The sequence below is a fragment of the Babylonia areolata genome, chromosome 1 (assembly GCF_041734735.1).
Source record: "Babylonia areolata isolate BAREFJ2019XMU chromosome 1, ASM4173473v1, whole genome shotgun sequence".
Taxonomy (NCBI): Eukaryota; Metazoa; Mollusca; class Gastropoda; order Neogastropoda; family Buccinidae; genus Babylonia; species Babylonia areolata.
The window spans coordinates 75,202,960-75,226,717 of NC_134876.1; the positions used below are offsets into that span (position 1 = coordinate 75,202,960).

Genomic DNA, 23,758 nt, shown 5'->3' on the forward strand with positions numbered 1-23,758 from the left:
ATACACGCATATATTATCACAGTCCCGAACAGTTTTAGAAAAAAACAACAACAACAACATTAGTAACATGAAACACAACGAAATTCACACCCAACAAGCATGTCTTAATAACGAGGACTTGAAGTTGTCAACTGTATACATAACTAGAAGCGTCACCAACAGCATTACCATCCTCAGACCATGAACTCAATAAATCAAGTGAAAAGTCCAAGATAACATGAAAACAAACACACCAACAAAACATCAAAACAAACGCACACGCAAATGCCTTTTTGGATGCAAGGAACTGGGTCCAAATCTGTCAAATTTTGCTTTCTGACTCTGGAAACAGAATCCACTTTCTTCTTCTTCTTTCTTTTTTTAATGAAAAATGAAAGAAAAGGCCTTTCTTAATATATCGAATGATTTCCATCCTCCAAACCATTTCTCCAATTCCAGATGTTCATTTTTCTTCGTTACACAGAAAATAAGCTGTTTGCATTACATTCGTAGCACTGTTAGGCAGAGTACATAAATATATGAATAAACAAATGAAGGCAAGCACAATTTCTCAAATAAGGGAAAGCCCAGTTCAAAGAAATGCAACGCTTCTCAAAACAATCCAAACATTTTACAAAGTAATGTCAAAGAGATTCAAATTCATTCAGATCTTGGAAACGTTTCCATCAGTATTTAAAGCATACCCAGGGAACATGAGGAAGGAGCGGAAAGGGGGAATAATCCCTCCCCCCCCCAACCCCCCTCAATTCTATATTCCACCCCACAAACCTCCCCTCTGCCTCTCAAAACTACCAATCACTGAAAATTCGCCTTGCTGAAAAGACATTCTTTTGTCAAAAAGAAAACAACAAAAATCTATATATATATAAAAAAAAAAAAAAAGAAAAAAAAAAGAGTAATAACCCAATAATCACAAACATCTTTGATGGCGACAGTGATAGCGGTATATTTGCTTATATAAACGCTCAGAATGTTCATTAAATCAAATTCCGTTTCATTCAAAAAGACGAGGAAAAACCCCCCAAAAAACAACCCCAAATAACCAACCACCCCACCCCCCACCCCAAAAAACACAACAACAAAAAAACACACACACAAAAGACGAAGTGACGCAGAACTTGCTGCACACATACAATAAATAAACGTAGTAATAAATAAGACACTTTAATACGAAAGAGAGAGAGGGGGAGAGAGAGAAGTAGGAGAGAGACAGTGTGATGCATATGTCTTTTCTATTCTTAACCCGCGTATTTGCATATATATATATATATATATTTATATATGTATGGCATAATTGCAACACTATTCATAATCTGCACCATAATAGATATAGACTCCATTATTGCTAATTTATCTCAGACTCCAATAAACGTTTGCATATACTGGACTAAAGAGAACACACACACACACACACACACACACACACACACAGCGCGAAATAGTTGATGGACTTACTTAAAATGAAGAAAACGAAACAGACATCGAAACAGAAGAAGAAGAAGAAGAAGAAACAAACAAAAAAACAAAAAAAACAAACAAAAAAAAACACGAAAAGGGCGACGACGAACAAGAACCTTAAGAAGACAAACAACTATTGAACAAAACGGACATAAATGAAATCACGTGTTTTTTTTTAACTCAACATAAATTTCAAAAACAAGTCAATGACAGACAGGTCGAAGCTTCACTCTTATATGTGTCAAACATCTTGGTTCAGTTGGCGCCGGGTCCAGATACACATAAATACAGTAACAGAATGAAAAGGCATATTACATACAATAAACAGCATTATCGTTCACAATGATTCCCCCCACCCGCTCCCTCCCTCACCCCCCACACCCCAAAAAGTGACCCCCCACCCCCTTCTCTCTCACTCATGTGCGCGCGCGCTCGCTACTCTTGTTATATATCGAGCGTGCTTTGACAAATGATTATTTAAAAAAACCACCACCACCATCCCCCCCTTTTAGTATGAAACGGCGATTTTGTGAGTTTTTAGGAAATCACGCGTTTATGTACTGATACTGGTATTCAAAAACATCGCCTGCTCATAACTGAATTCACAATGGGAAAAAATAAATCAACAAATAAGTCAATATCATTTAACTCAGCGATACCCAAACCACAATGTCAGCACATCGTTGTGCGTTAAAAACAAAAACAACAAAAAACAAAACAAAACAGCCTACATGTGTGTGTGTGTGTGTGTGTGTGTGTGTGTGTGTGTGTGTGTGTGTGATTGATAAACATGTTCAATAATAAACCGAACACCTATCGGCTTGCTGATGTTTGCTCCCCCAGTAGTTAAGATTGTTGATTTTATAGAAATAAATACACGACCGTCTTGCACTTTGTCATGGAGCAGCTGTATTTGTTCAGGACAGGAAGCGGGCGATGGGCAAAAGGTAGGGAGAGGGGGTGGGGCGGTGTGGGGTGGGGCGGGGCGTGGGGGTGCGAGCGAAGACGGCAAGAAGGAGGGAGGAGACAGAAGTGGGGACAATTAACCCTCTTGCTTATTGCCCAGCCGACTTCCAGGGCCATATCATGGGGTGGTGGGAGTAGAGAGGGGCGGGGGTGGGGCAAAACGGAAAAAGTGTGTGTGTGTGTGTGTGTGTGTGTGTGTGTGTTGGGGGGGGGGGGGGGGAGGAGGGTATCTATTAGATACAGTATGCAAGATCCGCCGCTGTATCAAGTTATCACATACACAAAAATTCTGTGTCATTCGCAAATATAATTTTCAGAACTGCACACGAGACATTAACTTCATTTATTCATTCACTGACTTACCTATCAACAACCAACTCGAAAATGTCAGAGAGCCTTGAAAGAAATCGGGCAAAATAATCACAATAATAACAACAATAATAATAATCCCAGTCAATAAAACCGTTAAACTTTTGAATAAACCGGAACAATAAAACCATCTTCAAATAAACATCTCCGATGTTATTGTGTGCTGAAGGTAGCCGCATGATAAACGACGAAAAGCAGGTGAAACGGGAATAGAAGGTGAATGGGGGTGTGGGGGGTGGGGGGTCCTTTCCGACAACCCACCACCAAACCAGCTCAACCTCCGTCACACTGTAAAGATCCACATCACAACCGTTCTTTTCTCACCAGCCAAAAAAAAGCGAAAAAGGTGAATGAAGAGAACGGCCTTGACCTGACCTGACAGCTGGGAGGTTCACGTGCAACACGTGGTGGTGTTGGCCTCGACATGTGGCCGCTCAAATGGCCAACGCGGCCAAATAAGGGGATGGTGGTGGTGGTGGTGGTGGTGGTAGAGGTGGTGAAAGGCAAGCAAATAAGATAACCAACCAGGTCTTCAAATTAAAAACAAGTGGATTGGGAGAGACTTTAGACCCGGGAGCGGACACTCTTTCTGTGTACATGTTAAACAGACCAAAGCAAAAACAAAAAACAAAAACAAAAAAAAACACGTCATTTTCTTCTTCTTTTCTGTTCTCAGTCTGCGTCGATCCCAAAAGTGTACTTTTCTTTCTTTCTCTCTTTTCTTCTCCTCTCTCTTTCACTTCTTTCCTTCATTTTTTTTTTTTTTTTGTTGCTTTCTTCCTCGTCCTCTTCTTTTCTTCTCTTTATCAACTACCTCTTTTTCTCCTTCTCATGAAATGACGTGCGAAAATGGTCCGTTTAACAATGATCTGTGCGAAAGACTCGAGAACGCGTCGGTCCGTGCGAAATATGGGTGCGAAAATGGTCCAAAGTACAAGTCACATACAGTTCAAAATAAATAATAAATAGATTCATAACAAACGTAGATTCCCTGAAACAAATAAAAATATAATAAAAAAAAAAAAGAAAAAAAGAAAAAAAAGAACCAGTCTAATACAGGTCGGCATCTCTATTGGTTTACTTTCTAAAATCGTGCACTTTCCCCCTTATACTTAAGCTTGGTGCATGTGTTTTCATATGTACCCAGCGAAAATGTGAAAAAATGCAACAGTTTTAAAAATAAAATCCTATATCATCAGCGCAACCGATCCCATTCGTTCTGTTTTCACGACGAAAGTCTAGTGTCAACCTTCACCACACTCACAGTGGAAATTTTACTTCTTTTTTTTTTTCAGGTGAAAACATCTTCAGATTCGGATTTAATGGACTGGAACCGAAAGAACATTTGTATGTCAATGGAGCTGAATTTCACACTGTAACAAAATGCCACATATTATGACCGCCATGACCCGAGACTGACCGAGAGATTTGAAAAGAAGATCGCTTCCTGTCCTAAGACCAATCTCTCTTTTGCTGAAAAACGCAGCAAAATGTACAATCATCAAGATTCCCGCACTCCTAAATAAAGATGAATCGCGCTGTTTCTAAGTAACCACATGATTCCCTATTCCTGATACCAAGATTTTGTGTTAATCACACAGAGATTTAAAGTTTGTATAAATTTTATTGCCATGTTTATTTGTTCCTTACTGTGTTACATAAATCTTATTGCCGTCATATCACACAAAAAAAAGCAAACAGAAAGGGGAAATACTGCGAGGTCAATCAAATTGTCAGCTTTGCCACAGTTTCCCCTCTTCCTCGGCGTGTCAAACATCAATGGTCACTTCCTTTACAACACCTAACTGACTTGTTCATTCACCATTCCTCACGCGCAGTCTACGTGAACTACAATAATAATAATAATAATAATAATTAAATCCCCCCACAAGCAGAATAATAACCACGGCTCTTGACAACAGATGTTGATCGAAGATGAATCCCCAATATCAATTTGTTCACACACACACACACAAACACATACACGGCCATGCCAAACAATCAGAGGCAACTGGCATCATTTTAGTCTATGCGAGGAGGCGCCAGACTCAGACGAACACCAAACGCACAGTCTGTCTAGTGTCAGTTACTGATGGGAGATAAAAGTCATTTTGGGGCCAGTTAGCACACACGGGAGAACAATTCTCAATAACCCTCTTGTATTCACTCCAGGACACAGCCCAACACTATGACCAGTTTCTCCGTGAAATATGTGAATGTATTAGGGTTAACATAATATCGCGGCAGGCAAGACAAGCGGTGCCCTAGAATATAGGCCTTACAGTGTGTTAACACAAATTAGAAATGAAATGACTGATACTTACAGACCAATTACCGGTGGACATTTTTGAAGATAAACAACGAAAAGGAGCAAGTGCACGTGCTACATGAAATAAAGGCCAAACGGGGCCCTTCGTCCCGTCGCTATCAACACAAAACTGTGCTCACGTGCTGTAGCTGTGCATGATAACGTGTGTGTGTGTGTGTGTGTGTGTGTGTGTGTGTGAGAGAGAGAGAGAGAGGAGGGGCGTGGGGGGAGTATTTGTGCGTGCGCCTGTGCGAGTCGCAATGAGTGTGTGTGTGTGTGTGTGTGTGTGTGTGTGTGTGTGTGTGTGTGTGCGTGCGTGCGTGTGTTTGTTTACACATAGTATTTTTTGCATGCCTGCACGCAATCATACACGTGTGCAATCATCACAGTCTCTTAAGGCGGCGAACATTTCTGATTTGTAGCCACTAGGCAGATTTGCGTAGAGATCCGAAGAAAGGGTTTTAAAAAAATGTTATGAAAATAGTTAACAAACCTTCACGAAAAAAAAAACAACAACCCATAAATACATGAACGTTAAAAAAAGTGAACAGAAATAACCTACAACGTGGTAGTTTTAATGAGCAGAAAACCTCTCAAAACCGCACTGTATCACACTTTCACGGTGAATCACGAACAATGAATATATGCACATCTATAAATAAGATAAGCGGGAAAACCCTATTCCATAAACAGGCACCGATTAAAAAGCGCGGGAGAATTCTATTCCGTTAACAAATAATACAGAATATTCATGACCGATTCATTAGATGGGTTAGAGGGAGATCTTATTCCGCAGTGAATGCTGCATATTCAACGTTAAGTGGGGTGTGAGTTCGCTCCGATACACATACACCAAAAACACGTGCTTACACGTAAATTCGATCTGACACAAGTAATATCTCACCAATAAAACCGTCTCTCTCTGATGCCCCAATTGCGAGAGATACAAGCCCTGCATTTTTTTTTTTTTTTAAACAAGCAACACAGTCGCATCTTTTTAACATTTCCAGTCCACACTGTGTGAGGTATTATAAACACTGCATGCTGAACTGAAACAGAAATGACAGCTCTTTAACTCTTTTGATCCCAACAGCACCCCCTTTCGAATGGCATGGCCTTGAGTTGATACCGTGTTAAAAAAAACACACACAAAAAAACCAACAACACACACACACAAAAAACACCCCTCTCCACCCAAAAAACAACAACAAAACATGTTGATTGTTGCATTATTTTTAAAGCAGTCTTTTGCTAACCGCGGCACAAACATCATGATTTATTATATTCGAAGCTGCCATAATTTCCTCCATGAAAACCACAAAGTAAATTGTGGTTTCTCTACTACATCTGAGTTAAAACTACCAATAACAATTAATCACAAGAAGAGAGAGAGAGAGAGAGAGAGAGAGAGAGAGAGAGAGAACAACACCTAAAATGTTGTTGAAAGACACACAGACATGTTAAGACATGAACGAACAAACAATACGAACAACACTGGCGAAGCAAACACGATAAACCTCAAACAAATAACAAGAACAAAACAGACACTGTATAAACCTAACACAAACAAAGAGCAAAACAAACATCATAAACCTAACAAAAATAACAACAAGAGCAAAACAAACATCATAAACCCAACACAAATAACAACAAGAGCAAAACAAACATTATAAACCCAACACAAATAACAACAGGAGCAAAACAAACATTATAAACCCAACATAAATAACAACAGGAGCAAAACAAACATGATACACCTTAAAGAAACAAAGAACAAGGGCGATGCAGACGTTGGTATAAACCTATCAGCGACAGCTGCAGAAATATGAGGATGAAGGCAGAACAGGGCTGGGTTGCATGAGCGAACTCAGCAGCGCTAAGTTTGCTTATCGTTCAAACGTTCCTAAATCCTAACGCCGCGGTAACCTCCTTGGGAACAGTCTTAACTCTAAGCAAACTTCGCGTTGTAAAAATTGCTTCATGCAACCAAACCCTTAGGATCGGGACATACAATCCACACCAGTAATAACTCATTGTACGCTGCCAACACGTACCATCAACTGGAAACAGCATGATTCGCATCAGAAGAACAAAGCACTCATCTTGTTCAATTAAGCGCAGATTACGAGTCGATAAATTGGCGTTGATTACAGTTTTGTTGCAGTAATTATATTATTCTATCGATGAGTCTATAATTTGGCGCTGATTATAGTTTTGATGCAGTTACTGTTGTTCATCGATCACAAGAGTTAAGTATACATTTTGCTTCTAATTCGGTATTAAGATATACCCCCCCCCCAACACACACACCCTCTCCAAAAAAAACCGTATCCAGGATAAAGAGCAAAATGAGAACGGAAGTGGAGTATAATTATTACAACAACAAAAAAAAGAAAAAAAAAAGGGTAGGGGTGGGGGAAGAAGACATATCAATGCATTTGTTAAGTTAATAAGTTCCCCGGTCTACCATGGCTCACACACTGCATGGTAGACAGAGGGTTAATTAAGGCAGCAAGAATGACACAGGGCCGTCAATGCCCTCAAGATGGTTTTCTGATGAAGAACATGGAAATCTTTTGTTCACGCTCACTCTGCGAGCTGTTAATCACATGGTCAAATAACAACACACGCCCACAGTATAAAGTATAAATCAACAGAAGTATCTCTCTCTCTCTCTCTCTCTCTCATGATTCCTCACATTTTTTTCCTCCAGACCTTGCGAGCAAGCATGCACATACATGCATGCACACACACTCTCTCTCCCTCTTTCTCACATACACGCCAACATGCTTGCTCACACACACACACACACACACACACACACACACACACATACCCACGTCCCTTCACAGCCCAGATCTTTACAAGAAATATCACACTGCCAGAGAAAGAAAAACAACACAAAACAACCCCATTGAGCCAAGTCTCAACCCGCAACAAGTCCACCAGTTTCAATCAACACTTTCTGCTCCAGGTCCCCCAGTGACCTCTGTTCCCCCCACAACGCATGACCCACACACATCACATCCCCCCCTACCCCCCCCAAAAAAAAAACAAAAACATAAAAACAACAACAACCACCCCGTCCCCTTGCTGTTTGTCCCTGACCGAAATGCGTCCTTAACCAAGCGCTCCGTGAAGTTGTCACGGGGTCTCCCTCACAGGCAGTCACCAAGCTCTACCTGAAGTTTCACGGGGTCTCCCACAGGCAGTCACCAAGCTCTACCTGAAGTTTCACGGGGTCTCCCACAGGCAGTCACCAAGCTCTACCTGAAGTTTCACGGGGTCTCCCACAGGCAGTCACCAAACTATACCTGACGTAGTCACGTTTCTCCCACAGGCAGTCACCAAACTCTACCTGACGTAGTCACGTGTCTCCCACAGGCAGTCACCAAGCTCTACCTGAAGCTGTCACGTGTCTCCCACAGGCAGTCACCAAGCTCTACCTGAAGCTGTCACGGGGTCTCTCACAGGCAGTCACCAAGCTCTACCTGACGTAGTCACGTGTCTCCCACAGGCAGTCACCAAGCTCTACCTGACGTAGTCACGTGTCTCCCACAGGCAGTCACCAAGCTCTACCTGACGTAGTCACGTGTCTCCCACAGGCAGTCACCAAGCTCTACCTGAAGTAGTCACGTGTCTCCCACAGGCAGTCACCAAGTTGTACCTGAAGTAGTCACGTGTCTCTCACAGGCAGTCACCAAGTTGTACCTGAAGTAGTCACGGGTTTCCCCACAGGCAGTCACCAAGCTCTACCTGAAGTAGTCACGTGTCTCCCACAGGCAGTCACCAAACTATACCTGAAGTTGTCACGGGGTCTCTCACAGGCAGTCACCAAGCTCTACCTGAAGTAGTCACGTGTCTCCCACAGGTAGTCACCAAGCTATACCTGAAGCTGTCACGGGGTCTCTCACAGGCAGTCACCAAGCTCTACCTGAAGCTGTCACTGGGTCTCCCACAGGCAGTCACCAAGCTCTACCTGAAGCTGTCACGGGGTCTCCCACAGGCAGTCACCAAGTTGTACCTGAAGCTGTCACGGGGTCTCTCACAGGCAGTCACCAAGCTCTACCTGAAGCTGTCACGGGGTCTCCCACAGGCAGTCACCAAGCTCTACCTGACGTAGTCACGTGTCTCCCACAGGCAGTCACCAAGCTCTACCTGAAGCTGTCACGTGTCTCCCACAGGCAGTCACCAAGCTCTACCTGACGTAGTCACGTGTCTCCCACAGGCAGTCACCAAGCTCTACCTGACGTAGTCACGTGTCTCCCACAGGCAGTCACCAAGTTTTACCTGAAGCAGTCACGGGTTCCCCCACAGGCAGTCACCAAGCTCTACCTGAAGCAGTCACGGGTTCCCCCACAGGCAGTCACCAAGCTCTACCTGAAGTAGTCACGGGTTTCCCCACAGGCAGTCACCAAGCTCTACCTGAAGTAGTCACGGGTTTCCCCACAGGCAGTCACCAAGCTCTACCTGAAGCAGTCACGGGTTTCCCACAGGCAGTCACCAAGCTCTACCTGAAGCAGTCACGGGTTCCCCCACAGGCAGTCAAAAGATCCCCCTCGGACCCACTCCACTGGTGGAGTATGGTGGCTGTCTGGTCACGTCAGGAAGAGGTGGGGGAGGAGGGGAGGAGGGGGAAGAGGGAGTGCCGTCGCCATGTCTGGAGGAGTAGAGGAGGATCTTTGGCCATGCTGGGGGGCGGGGGGAAGCGAAACAAATCTTTGGCCACACCGGGAAGATCCGTCGCGGCCACGGCGACCAAGTCCGGAAGAAGATGAGGTTGTTAACACAGTCAGTGGTGCTGACCGGGCCTTCCTGCTGTCCCCAAACACGTCATCAGACACCCTACTCCACTCCCTCTCCTATACCACGTCACCACCACATACGTCATGGCGACAGGAGAGCTTGGGGAGGCGGGGGCGTGGGGGGGAGGGGGGGATGTGGCTGTGAGGGAAGGAAGGAAGGTGGGGGGGAGCTATGGTCATGAGTCCTCCCACTGCATGATGGTCACAACATTTCTCTTGCAATACACAATGATGAAAAATAAACAAATAAAGAAACAAACAAACAAACAAAAAAAAAACCCAAACAAACAACAACAACAACACACACACAAAAGTCGCACCCCTAATTCGGCCGACACGTTAATGGTCCCCTGACTGTCCTGTGTGGAAGAACTAATAAACGGATGCGGTGGATGCGATCCTGATATGTGCCAGGCGGAAATCTCTCTCCCTTTATGATCTGATAGTGGCGGAGACTGATCATAAAAACAACAAGAAAAAAACTACAACAAACAAACGAACAAACACATGAATTTGCCTAAAAAAAAAAAAAAAAAAAAAAAAAAAAAGCTGGGACAGTTTTCCACCAATTCCGGGACTGATGATGGGAACATGCAACTCAGTGCCCAGTGAAAAAAAAAATCAAACACAAAAGCCACACAAAAACCCCCTGCTATGACAAAAAAGGACCTCTGGATGCTGTCATCTTTAATCCCACCGCCCAAAGAATGAATCCAAGCGACAACCCCTTTCTTGAAGGAAACCCAGTGCTAGAAGAAGCATGATGACGACAGTTAATTAATTCTCTTCGATCATTAAATCCCAGACCAAATGTCTTCATTCCACCCCCCCCCCCCCCCCCCCCCCCCCCCCGCACCTTGACCACCGAAACGCTTGTGTCCCTTCTCAGTTGTCCCTTTACTGACTGACCCCTCGACAAGACCATCACTATCATCATCACCACCACCACCACCACCACAGGTGGTCAGTCCAGTCCCCATCCAACCCCGTCCACCCCCCACCGACCCCCATGGTAGGTGGGAAGGTGTCAGACTTGCTGCTAGAGGTCCATGGTGATGTGACGCTTGTTGTGCAGCGCTAAGTGGTCGGATCGCGAGAAGCAGCGCTCACAGTATTTACACTGGAAGGGCTTGGCGCCCGTGTGTTTGCGGTAGTGGCGCGTCAGTTCGTCCGAGCGCGCGAACCGCCACTCACACCCCTGCCACGTGCACCGGTACGGCTTCTCACCTGCGGACAGACAATACCGGTAACACATTACAAATGAACCGGTACGGCTTCTCGCCTGCAGACAGACCAATACCACACATTACAATATAATATGGCTTCTCACCTGCAGACAGACCAATACCACACATTACAATATAATGAACCGGTACGGCTTCTCACCTGCAGACAGACAATACCACACATTACAATATAATGCACCGGTACGGCTTCTCACCTGCAGACAGACAATACCACACATTACAATATAATGCATCGGTATGGCTTCTCACCTGCAGACAATACCACACATTACAATATAATGCATTGGTATGGCTTCTCACCTGCAGACAGACAATACCGCACATTACAATATAATGAACCGGTACGGCTTCTCACCTGCAGACAGACAATACCACACATTACAATATAATGCATTGGTATGGCTTCTCACCTGCAGACAGACAATACCACACATTACAATATAATGCATTGGTATGGCTTCTCACCTGCAGACAATACCACACATTACAATATAATGAACCGGTACGGCTTCTCACCTGCTGACAGACAATACCACACATTACAATATAATGCATTGGTATGGCTTCTCACCTGCAGACAGACAATACCACACATTACAATATAATGCATTGGTATGGCTTCTCACCTGCAGACAGACAATACCACACATTACAATATAATGCACCGGTACGGCTTCTCACCTGCAGACAGACAATACCACACATTACAATATAATGCATCGGTATGGCTTCTCACCTGCAGACACACCAATACCACACATTACAATATAATGAACCGGTACGGCTTCTCACCTGCAGACAGACAATACCACACATTACAATATAATATGGCTTTTCACCTGCAGACAGACCAATACCACACATTACAATACGGCTTCTCACCTGCAGACAGACAATACCACACATTACAATATAATAATGAACCGGTACGGCTTCTCACCTGCAGACAGACAATACCACACATTACAATATAATAATGAACCGGTACGACTTGTCACCTATAAACAGACAGACCAATACAATATAATGCACTGGTATGGCTTCTCACCTGCAGACAGACAATACCACACATTACAATATAATATGGCTTTTCACCTGCAGACAGACCAATACCACACATTACAATATAATAATGAACCGGTACGACTTGTCAACTATAAACAGACAGACCAATCCAATATAATGCACCGGTACGGCTTCTCACCTGTAGAGAGACAAAACTAATACCACACAATACAATATACAATAATACAATGCAATACATCTTTGTTCGAATCCAATCGGACGTTAATCGTGGAAGCACTGGCTCTTCACTCACCCCACATAACATCTTAGATATCTCAGCCCACAGCTGAATCCAACGCACACAAATCATGACTTTTTTCGCACGCGCGCGCAGGTGTGTTTGTGTGTGTGTGTGTGTGGACTGTGCATATTGCAAAATCATTTAAATGGCGCTGCATAAAAAGGTTTCAAGGCTGCTTTCTATATTTACCACAAAACAACATTAGGTAGTTATTTCTAATTTTATTCGTCAGTCGCTGTAAGCAGAAAAAAGAAAAGAAAATGAATTTGATCAACTGAATGACATTTACACACAAGACAAGGCAGACCCTTATTTAACTCGACAGAATAACGTAACGTTGTTTTTTTTTTGTTGTTTTTTATGTCAGATAACCCATCCAGAATGAATGGAAATATCTTTTTTTTTTCTTTTTTTTCAGATTACAAAAAAATCTTGCTGCGATCATTACAGGGTTTTGGATTTGACTCAGTTTAAAATAACCTGCAGACAGAACAATTCCGAAGTTCCATTGAACGTTTATATGTTAGCCTTGTAGCCAGCAATCTCACGCCCTAGAATAACGCACTAAGACACAAGCCCTGTACAAACAACTTGACCTTATGGGCGTCAGACAATGGGTCCTTAAACTCAACTCTACAGCAAGCAATCTCATACACGAATGTTCTCTGTATTCAGACAGAAGCCAGTTTACATGATGCATTTTTTGACTGTCGAAAAGAACAGGCCCAATCCAACAAACATCACTGTCGTTAATGCACAGTATATGACAACTCTTGCAAGTTCTCCACCAAGTTCACAGACATCAACTAGCAGTAGTAGCCTCAAATGATGTGGTGCTGGCCACATGCGTCACCAACACTGCAACCAAAAAAAAAAAAAAAAAAAATCAATCCACAGAACCCCCCCACCCCCCACAAACCCAACCGGTGCCCTTTCTCTCTCTCACCTGTGTGTGTTCGTAAATGCGCCTTGAGGTGGGAGCTCTTTGTGTAGACCTTCTTGCAGCCGCTGTAGGGACACTTGTGGATCCTCCGCCGGCTGTCAGGGCTCACCTCCGCGCGCGCCGCCCGCTGGCCGGGGATTGGGGGAGGGCGGTGGAGGGGCTGGGCGGTGTGGGGCCGGACCTTCAGGGACCCGTGGGCACCGCTGAGGGACGGGCAGGAGGCGTGGTGGTGGTGGGAGGAGGAGGAGGACAAGGACGAGGAGTTGGATGAAGCCACCACCAGCCTCTGATGCCGCCGCACCATCTCCGCCGAGGGCAGCGTCCGGAAGGCCACAGTCTCTGTCCGACCCGGCTGGGCCACCAGTTTGAGGGCGAAGGGGTCGTGGGACTTGCAGGAGGCGGCGGTGCGGGGCCGCACGGGGGACAGCGGGGGGTCCGAGATGTTGGAGTCCCAGGACACGGCCGAGGAGGAGGAGGAGAAGCTGTGCAGGCTGACCGAGTCCGACAGGCGGTCGTTGAGGTTCAGCATCTCCATGGCGCGGATCCGCTCCTCCGTCTCGTACTCTTCCTCGCTGCAGCCCTCCTCGTCCTCCTCCTCTTCCTCCTCCTCCCCATCCTCCTCTTCGTCGTCCTCCAGCTCATCCTCGGGGATGTCCGTGTCTGGGTCCTGTTCCGACTCTGTCACCTCCGAGTCGGCCTCCGCGCCGCCGCACAGGGAGGAGGAGGTGGTGGACGAGTAGGAGACGGCGTCCTGGGAGCCGGGGGTGAGGGGCTGCTGGGCGGTGTGCAGTCTCTTGTCGTGGCTGCTGCACTTCTTGCGGTCCGGGCTGAGCCGCTTGAAGGAGGTCAGCTTGGGCTCGTTCTTCAGGTAGCGCTCCATCTCCAGGCAGTTCTGCAACAACAGCAGCAGCAACAAGTTCAGTTTCTGGGCAAGTCAAGATGTTTATTTCGTGTGGCCCCGGGGTACGGAAGGGGTGGGGGGCGGGGGGCGTGGCGTTGAAACATTACGTACATTCACCTTTTACACATATCACGCAAAGAAAAAGAGTGATGTCAAAAACTAGAAATGTGCCCATTCGTTCAATCACTCAATACACACATTAACAAGTGACATTTCACTAATAATGCGAACAAACAAAAAATTCTCTATCGACTGACACTCTCAATGGAGGCGTCACAGCGTTCCGACAAATCTACATTACACACACACACACACACGCGCGCGCCACATTAGCAAGGCAGATCGCCTGACCAGCAGCATAACCCAGCGTGCTTAGTCAGTTCGTACATATTACACACACACACACACACACACACACATATATATATATATTTGTGTGTACCTGTCAGGGTATATTTCTTCTACAGAATTTTGCCAGTGCACAACATTTTATATTGCCATGGCTTGTTTTCCCAGTGGGCCAAGTCCACTACACAAGTGACCTATTTCATTTTCCAGTCAAACTTGGGCGAAAGGGCGAGACCCAACGGACCTATCACATGGACATCCGTGGGCAAGGCCGGGTCTCGAACCTAGACCTTCAAGGACACTTTTCTGACGTGCGTGACTCCGATCATAGATCGCGCGTGTTAAGTTCACTGTTTCAAATAAATAAATAAATAAACTAAAAGACTCTACCCCCCAAACTGAACAAGTTCACTTTTTGCTCATCCAGTGCATGCACATACGTGTTCCGAAAAATTCGGATGCGTGTATGTGTGTGTATGTGTGTGTGTGTGTGTGTGTTTATAAATCACTTGCTGTGTGTATTTCCAGTGTGACGGCCGTGGCCTGTTCCATTGATCGTGAACTATCACAGTCATTGGACATCTCGGAAATTCTTATTCCGACCCCCACTCCCCACCCCCACCCCCTCCCTTCCACTTCAAAGTCTAACACCACCGGGTCAAATAGCTGTCCCACCTGAAGTAGAACTTTTGAATTTTTGTGTGGTCGGGTTCGGCTTTGTCAGAAGAAAGCGATGCCACCATGCCACCATTCTTTCGCCGTGTTTTGTCTGAATGGAAACAAAAGCCCTTTCCGCTCTTTCACAATGAATTGTCTTAGAAATGGAAACAAAAGAACTTTCCGCTCTTTCTGAGCGTGTTTGTCTGAACGGAAACGAAAGCCCCTTCCTTCAACCAGGACCCAGTACAGAAAAAAAGCCCCTGTCTTCAACCAGACCCAGTACAGAAAAAAAGCCCCTTACTTCAACCAGGACCCAGTACAGAAACGAAAGCCTCTTCCTTCAACCAGGACCCAGTACAGAAAAAAGCCCCTTCCTTCAACCAGGACCCAGGACAGAAACGAAAGCCCTTCCTTCAACCAGGACCCAGTACAGAAACGAAAGCCCTTCCTTCAACCAGGACCCAGTTCAGAAACGAAAGCCTCTTCCTTCAACCAGGACCCAGTTCAGAAAAGAAAGCCTCTTCCTTCAACCAGGACCCAGTACAGAAACGAAAGCCCTTCCTTCAACCAGGACCCAGTACAGAAACGAAAGCCTCTTCCTTCAACCAGGACCCAGTACAGAAACGAAAGCCCTTCCTTCAACCAGGAGCCCTTCCTTCAACCAGGACCCGGTACAGAAACGAAAGCCTCTTCCTTCAACCAGGACCCAGTACAGAAAAGAAAGCCCTTCCTTCAACCAGGACCCAGTACAAAAACGAAATCTTAGCCTAGTGAATAAATACACACGTCACATTCACCCATTCATTCATACCTGCTTCCTTCCTACAAACACTGGAACCTCGAAAAACAAGAACCAACAACAATAACCGAAGAAACGACCAACAACCAAAGCAGGCCCCATGCTCTTTATCCGCCACCACCCTTACCCCCACCCCTCACCTCCCACCCCCAACACACACACACACCCTCGTCCTCGTCCCTCCACCTCGTATTGTCCGACAAGAGCAATGAATGTTTGAGCGGCTCCCGTGTCTAAATGGTGGCCATACGTATGCAGTTTGTACTCAACGTGTACGGACGTGGTGAATTGTTAATTCATGTAAATGGAAGGTCGACGAATCTTCTGTGGGGTCGGGTCGGGTCGGGTATGGGTGGGGTGTGTGTGCTGGGGGGTGGGGGTGGGGGGGTTGGGAGGGGGGGCGTAAGGGGGTGGCGAACCCCCCAAACACCCCACCCCTACACACACCCGTCCCCCAATCTTCCCCGGACTTTCAAGCGTGCAGCACACCTCCTACGCGTATGTAATGGAATGCATGTAGGGGTGGTAAAGTAATAGGTGTTTTCATTGAGCGGCACACCCCACGCCAAGCGCAGAACTTTTTGTGTGTCGTGCGTAATGGTCTGTGTTCGGAACGATAAAAACTGGCAGGACGCGGGGGGTGGGGGTGGGGGTGGGGGCAAGGGGAGGGGGGAGTGTTGGGGGGTGGGGTCATTGAAAAGGTGTGTGGGGGAAAGAGTGTTGGGGCGGGGGGGGGGGGGGGGGAGGGAGCGGTGAGGGGGGTGAAGAAATGGTGGTTGTTGTGAAGGAATCTCAAAGGTTTCACTTGCTGACTATGCAATCGAATGCTTGTGTGTGTGTGTGTGGGGGGGGGGGGGGGGGCACTGTTAGACTTGTGTGATTGTATCCAAATACTTCCCCCCCCCCCCACCCCCCAAGTGTTGTGGACTCTTAAGAACACAAGAACACATGAAGTTAGTTCAAATTACACTCTGGGTTTAACGTAGCGAACAACTACCTCAAGTGATTGCAGCCGACGGGGGATCACCAAAACTACCTCAGGTAAAGGGACCTTAAACATAACACGGGCACCACCAGATCGACATCAGCACAATGCATCATAGTCGTGTCTGACCATGACCATCGGAACAGCAGAGGAGGCAACTGCTGTCCCAACTCTCTTGGCTAGAATTTGATCAAAGTGGAGAATGTCTTGTCCAAGTTACGTTCCCACTCTCTCGGTCCAGAGAGTTTTAAGACAGTCGCTGATGGAGATGGTTCACAAAGACCAATTAGCCCCCAAGGCTGCAGCACTAAGAGCCAGTGCAAACTTGCCTCCTAGTTTGAGAGTCATAGTCCTTCACAAAAGACTAACCTGCAAATGACTTTCCATTACAGTGGATCACACAGCTCTCACTTTGCTGATGGCCAAAATGTAAGCTTATAAATGTCAATGTGTGGTACAGGCTGAGCGTTGGGCCCATATCATCACAATAAACACAATTTAAGATGGGGGTAGCAGCGAAAATGCCAATGTTTACTGCCAATGTCCGGTGCCTGTGAATTGATTTTTTTTTTTTTTTTTTTTTTGGTTCTCAGGGAAGGTCTAACCAGTTGTACAGTGAGTGTTCTTCACACACAGGCGCCTCTGTACGTTAAGCCAGCTACTTACTACCCGTCGCACAAGCCGGTGTGCTGTGTGTCTAAAAGTGTATACTGTAGCCACGGACGAGTGAATCTCGGTGCGAGTCTGTGCGCGCGCGCGCGTGTGTGTATATGTGTGTGGTTGTGAGAGACTGAGAGAGAGAGAGACAGACAGACAGAGGCAGAGAGAGAGAGAGACACACACACACACACAGAAGCGGGGATACTATCCCCCAACCACCTTTTCATACAGATAGTTCTTTTGAAAAAAAACAACAACCCCAAAACCTGGGGGGAGCATTCTGTGATTCACTCAAGGGGTGGAGGAGAGCGGAGGGTGTGAGTGTGGTGTATGTGTGTGGGGAGGGGGGGGGGCCTTGGCGGGGGGGTTGGGGGGGGGTTGGAGGTTGGGGCGTGGTTGTCTGGCCAGATTTCGTTCTGGGGGGCGTGGGGGTGGGGGTGGGGGGGCAGCTCTATTGAAATAGCGAAGGGTCACGGTGTCTGTCTATGATTCATACATGTATATTTCTGCCTTTTTTTTTTCTTTTTTTTTTAAATACAATAATATACGTGCGCGCGTACTAGAATGCATTCATCGAGCTCCAATTAGGAGAAAGGGGGAGAGTGGCAAGAAAAAAGGGGAGAGAAGGTAGAAGGGACAGTGGGAGGAATGGAAAGGGAAGACGGGGGGAATGTGTGTGTGTGTGTGTGTGTGTGTGTGTGTGTGTGTGTGTGTGTGTGTGTGTGTGTGTGTGTGTGAGAGAGAGACAGAGACAGAGAGAGAGAAAAAAAAATTATACAGACATGTATACACACAGGAAACAGAGAGCGATGAGACACAGAGACAGACAGAGGCAGACAGACAGATGCTCAGACAGACTGACAAACACCCAAAACACACAGAACTGCATCAGTATGGTGCACAACAGTCATCCATTCACATGTATATATACATCCTCACTAAGGCTCAGTCCTGTTTGCCGGAAACCAAAGTCTGAAACGGCACACCTCCCCTATTCATTCAAAACCTCCGTTCACTGCACACCGGAGCTAAAAAGGGAAAGGACGGATTTAGCTATTAACTCATTTATTTATTCATATACCTCGCTCCTCTTACCGTCTTGTCGTCACCTGCAGTGCTGGTATCAAATTTCGTGAAGATGATTTTTATCACTCATTTTATATCACATCTCATTCCTCTGACAGAAACCGGCATTTGCAGTTTTTACTTACATTATTATTATTATTATTATCATCAGTATTATTACTATTATTGTTATCATCATTGCAATTATCATTATTGTTGTTGTTGTTTAAAAAATGCAAATTATTCCAAAAAACAAACAAAACAAAACAAAACAAAAAAAAACCTTCGATGGGGAAAGCGGTCTTTTGGAATGGAATCTTGAATCAGAATGGTTTTGGCGGGAGTGGTATTATAGTCCAGTCACATCAAACGTGGAAGCAAATATACATACAAACTTCCCACACGCACGCACACCCACGCACACACGTACACACACACACACACACAAAGAGGCAAAGGTGGCCACATTTGAAGAGGGTTCACCAGAGTACCCATTGTCTGGTTGTTTATAATTATACATACATATATATATTAATGTCTGACGTCAATTTCATAAACAGAGAGACTGACAGAGAGAGAGAGAGAGAGAGAGAGGGAGGGGGGGGGGGACGCACGCAGAGAGACACAGACAGACAGACAGACAGCAGAGTATTCTCTGCCTACTGTACAAGTCTCCCACATCCTCTTAGCACCTCTGTTTTGTCTGTTTGTATACATGCCTTTGTTTCTGTCTCTGTGAGAGTCTGTCCAAAGCCCCCACGTCGTGTCAAAAGAGATCTTCACTTCCGAGTACCGTCCGATCCCCTCGTGTTAATCCATTCAATCTTTGATCGAATCGGGGTTTTTTTTTCTTCATATTATTGTATACCCACAGATCCCTGTATGAGAGACTACATGATCTTATAGACAGCCTGCATTTCGTTACCAGAAACATAGAAAGAAAGACAGACAGACAGACAGAAAAAAGAAAAGAAATAAAGGGCGCGATAACAGAGAAGAACGAAATGAACGAAAGAATAGATGAACACCCGGGAATGGACAGCCTTGTGTTTCACCGAATCGCAGACAGCAGCAGCCCACGACCGAGACAGGTGGCGGAAGACTGTCAGAGAGTCATCATCACCGGGGTTAAGAGACCGATGATGATGCTGATGATGCTGATGATGATAATGATGACGATGCTCATGATGAAATGAAGGAAACAGGTAAGTTGTTGTTAATTTATTGATATTAATCACAGTATGCCGAAAACAGGTCGGTGATCCTAAATATCGAAAGTTCCAAGGACTAGAAAGATAAATAGATAAGAAAAAAACAGAGACCGATGTGGAGAATGACTTAGAGTACAACAGAACATAAATTCACAAAAAAAGAGAAGAAGATGATAACGAACATGAAAAAAGAAAGAAAAGGAAAAGAAAGAAAGGAGAAGAAGAAGAAGAAGAGGAGGTGGAGGAGGAGGAGGAAGAAGAAGAAGAATATTAGAAGAAAAAAAGAAGAAGAAGAAAAAAAAAAGAAAGAGTAAAAGGGCTAGGTACAGAAAAAGAAACAAATCTGGTCAAACTGGTTTCTTGTGTCTTCTTCAAATAGGCTGCTCCGCTCTTCAAATTCTGAGCGCAAACTTTCGAGACGCGTCACACCAGGGAGGGGCGGTGAGGGGAGGAGGGGGACGGGTGTGTGTTGGGTGGGGGAGAGGGTGTGTGGGGGCGTGGCGTCGGAGTGTGGATGGTAAGGATCGAGGCTGGGGTTGAGGGGTGAAGAGTGGGGTAGCATGTCTGTCATCCACGGAAATAGTTGTGCAAAAAATACTTGTACCACCTGGAGTGACTATGCACGCTGTATACTTTTTTTTTTCATCTGCACCGTTTCAGTGGCATCACTCCCACGCCACTCATTTAGTTTTCCCCCATACACGACCACACCCGGGTTCGTCCGTCACAGTTCCAGCGTCCGCAGTCCGCAGGGAACCATCGATATTAGGTCGCCAGGAGGCCACACACCAGAGGAGACCATGCACTGCTGGTGGTGTTCAGTCGTGCCTGTTCTGATTTAACGTACTTAGGACACCACCGACTAAGCCCCCTACTAACGACAATAATGGCTTAGTCGCGGAGCCAGACTGGGTGAGCGTCCCTCCCAGAGTGGAGACTGCCACCACGTCACTCAAACAACAGCTCCCCATGAATCTGCCGACACTGAAGACATTGACAGGACTCACCCCAAGCACGGAAGTGGAGGGGTATCGAAACTGAGGTCACCATGAGAGCAGGGAATGAAAGGCCACAGACTCTGAGACTGTTTTGTTTATATTGATGACGATCAAGGAGGAGGAGGATGACGATGTTACTATGGTGGTCCATTTTGGTTTGGGACTGGCACGCTGTATACATGATGTATGTGACTGTGAAACTGACACCCTATTGCCTCATCCGCCCTCCTCCCGTCCTTCCTCTGTGATCTTATTGGACTTTTCTTCTTCTTTTTTTTTTTAAAGCGATGTTTTTTCTTCACCTGTATTGTTTACTCCTTGTTTATTCCTGATTCCTTGAGATGAGCTGGGTGCTTATGCACTTGTGTCAGAGAGAGAGAGCGAGAGCGCGCGCGCGAGAGAGAGAGAGAGAACACTGACACACAGGGAACTGACATTTATCCATCGGAATTTATACCCTCTTTCTCTCCTCACCTCTCTCTCCTTACACCCACCCCCTCTCAACACACACAAACACATCACAGACATCATACACGACACCTCTCTCTCTCTTTCTCACACACACACACAGAAAATCATAACACCCCCCCCCCCCCCCCCCCCCATCACGAACGCAACTAACTTACCATCAAACCACAAACGCCCTTTGGGGTGAAAACAAACAGGCAGCAACAGCAAACGAACAAACGAGTCCCTTAACTACCAGTGTTCCCGTGTCCACTAGGAGAGCTCTCCACACCGCTCTTTGTCATTCTTTCCCCCGTTCAATGACATTCACGCCTGGCACCGATTCCACCCGCCAACCCCACGTCTCCAACTTTATCTTCTTGTAATGTAACTTGTATGCATTCACTGCTTACATGTGTACAAGAACCTAAATCTCTATTTTGTCTCTCACCCCCCACCCCCACCCCCCAACACACACATCTCTCTCTCGTGATCCTCTCCCTCCAACCCCTCACACCCACCCCCACTCTACTCCCCCGGCAACCCCTTTTCTCGTTCGATCCATCCCACCTCCGCCTCACTCTCTCTCTCTCTCTTCAACCTTCTGTTTATCGCCAACCCCTCCCCCACCCCGCACCCATCTCTCTCCCACTCTTCCTGGCCTCTTCATTCTGCTTCTTCTTTTTTTTTTTTTTTGCTGTTGGTCAGGTTTCCAATGCCGTGTGTGTGTGTGTGTGTGTGTGTGTGTGTGTGTGTGTGTGTGTGAGAGAGAGAGAGAGAGAGAGAGAGAGAGAGAGAGAGAGAGAGAGAGAGAGAGAGAGAGAGAGAGAGCATGTTGAAAAGAAGCTTGCAGCTTTCCCGTTTGCCTTCACGAACTCTCCCTCCCTCCCTCCCTCTCCCCCCCCCCCCTCTCTCTCCCTCTACAGCTCCCCTCTCCCTCTCTTCCCCCTCTCAACCTCTTTCTCTTCTCTCTCTCTCTCTCTCTCCCTCTTCTCTCCCACTCTTCTTCACTTAAATTCTTATTTCTCTGGTCTGTCACGATCTCCCATGGGTGTGTCACCCTCGCCTCAGTCAGCCCAGCTGCTAGCATGCCGACAAACTGCATTGCGCAAGCCAGCAACAATTTTGAAGGCAGTAATATATATATATATATATATATATATATATATATATATATATATATATATATATACACACATATATATATGTGTGTGTGTGTGTGTGTGTGTGTGTGTGTGTGTTCGTTCAGTTTGCGTACTACAGAAACTGAGAAAGGGGCAATAAAGAGAGAGAGAGAGAGAGAGAGAGAGAGAGAGAGAGAGAGAGAGAGAGAGAGAGAGAGAGAGAGAGATGAAAGAAGAAAAGGGAACAAGAAGGAGGAAGGTGAAAGAGGCATCGTGATAGGGATGGAGATAAAGGGGGCGAGGGGGACGGAGGGTGGGGGGAGTGGGGGGGGGAGGGGGCAGGGGGCGGGGGGTTAGGGTGTCAGGGGAAAGAGGGGTAAGGGAGATCGGAGAAAGCGACAGAGAGATTAATACAGACAGCACATTGGATGAGAGTGAGAGAGAAGAACATTATGAAGGTAAGAAAGTCATCAGAGAAATACCCCCCCCCAAAAAAAACAACAACAAACAAACAAAAAAAAAAACCCACCAAAAAACAAAACACACACACACACACATATATATATATACATACGCTACACAAGTGCAAAAGCACCCAGTTCATCTCCCCACCTACTTTTATCTGCACTACCCTACCCCCCACCCCCTTCAACACACACACACACACACACACACACACCGCAAGCGTGCTTTGTTGGTATTCCTTCCTCACCCACCAACACACTACCTCAAGTACCCACCACAACACACACAAGCGCGCGCATCAACCCCCCCCCCCCCCCCACCTCCACACACACACACACACACGCACACTCCTCCACTCGACACCCCCATCCACCACAGAAACCCTTTCTGACCCATGTTTGCAAATATGCCGTCTGGCCCACGACGCAAAAGAAGAGAGAGAGAGAGGGAGAAAAACCCATGCACAATCTAGTCCATCTCGTCCAACTAAGAACACACACACGCGCGCGCGCGCGCAAACACACACACACACACACTCGGGGGCAGGCAATGCAATCGATCAATCGATGCGGGGGAAGAAAGACGCAAAACAGGCCAATAATCGATCTGCTACAAGTGCTATCCAGGTTGATCGAGACAGAGGAACAGAGGGATGGAAGGGGTGAGGGAGGGAGGGAGGGACGGAGGGAGACA

The 23,758-nt window shown here is 46.2% G+C and overlaps 1 protein-coding gene across 1 annotated transcript in view; it reads right to left on the minus strand.

The window, feature by feature from the left end:
• Positions 1-10,827: 10,827 nt before the first annotated feature.
• The window catches only part of LOC143293576 (Krueppel-like factor 6), a 64,037-nt gene continuing 51,106 nt past the window's right edge, over positions 10,828-23,758 (minus strand). Inside the window, exons 2-3 of the mRNA XM_076604580.1 lie at positions 13,406-14,294; positions 10,828-11,133 (exon numbers count right to left, since the gene is read on the minus strand). Of these exons, the coding sequence (XP_076460695.1) occupies positions 10,946-11,133; positions 13,406-14,294 (1,077 nt within the window). The 3' untranslated portion in view covers positions 10,828-10,945. The remainder of the gene's footprint in view (positions 11,134-13,405; positions 14,295-23,758) is intronic.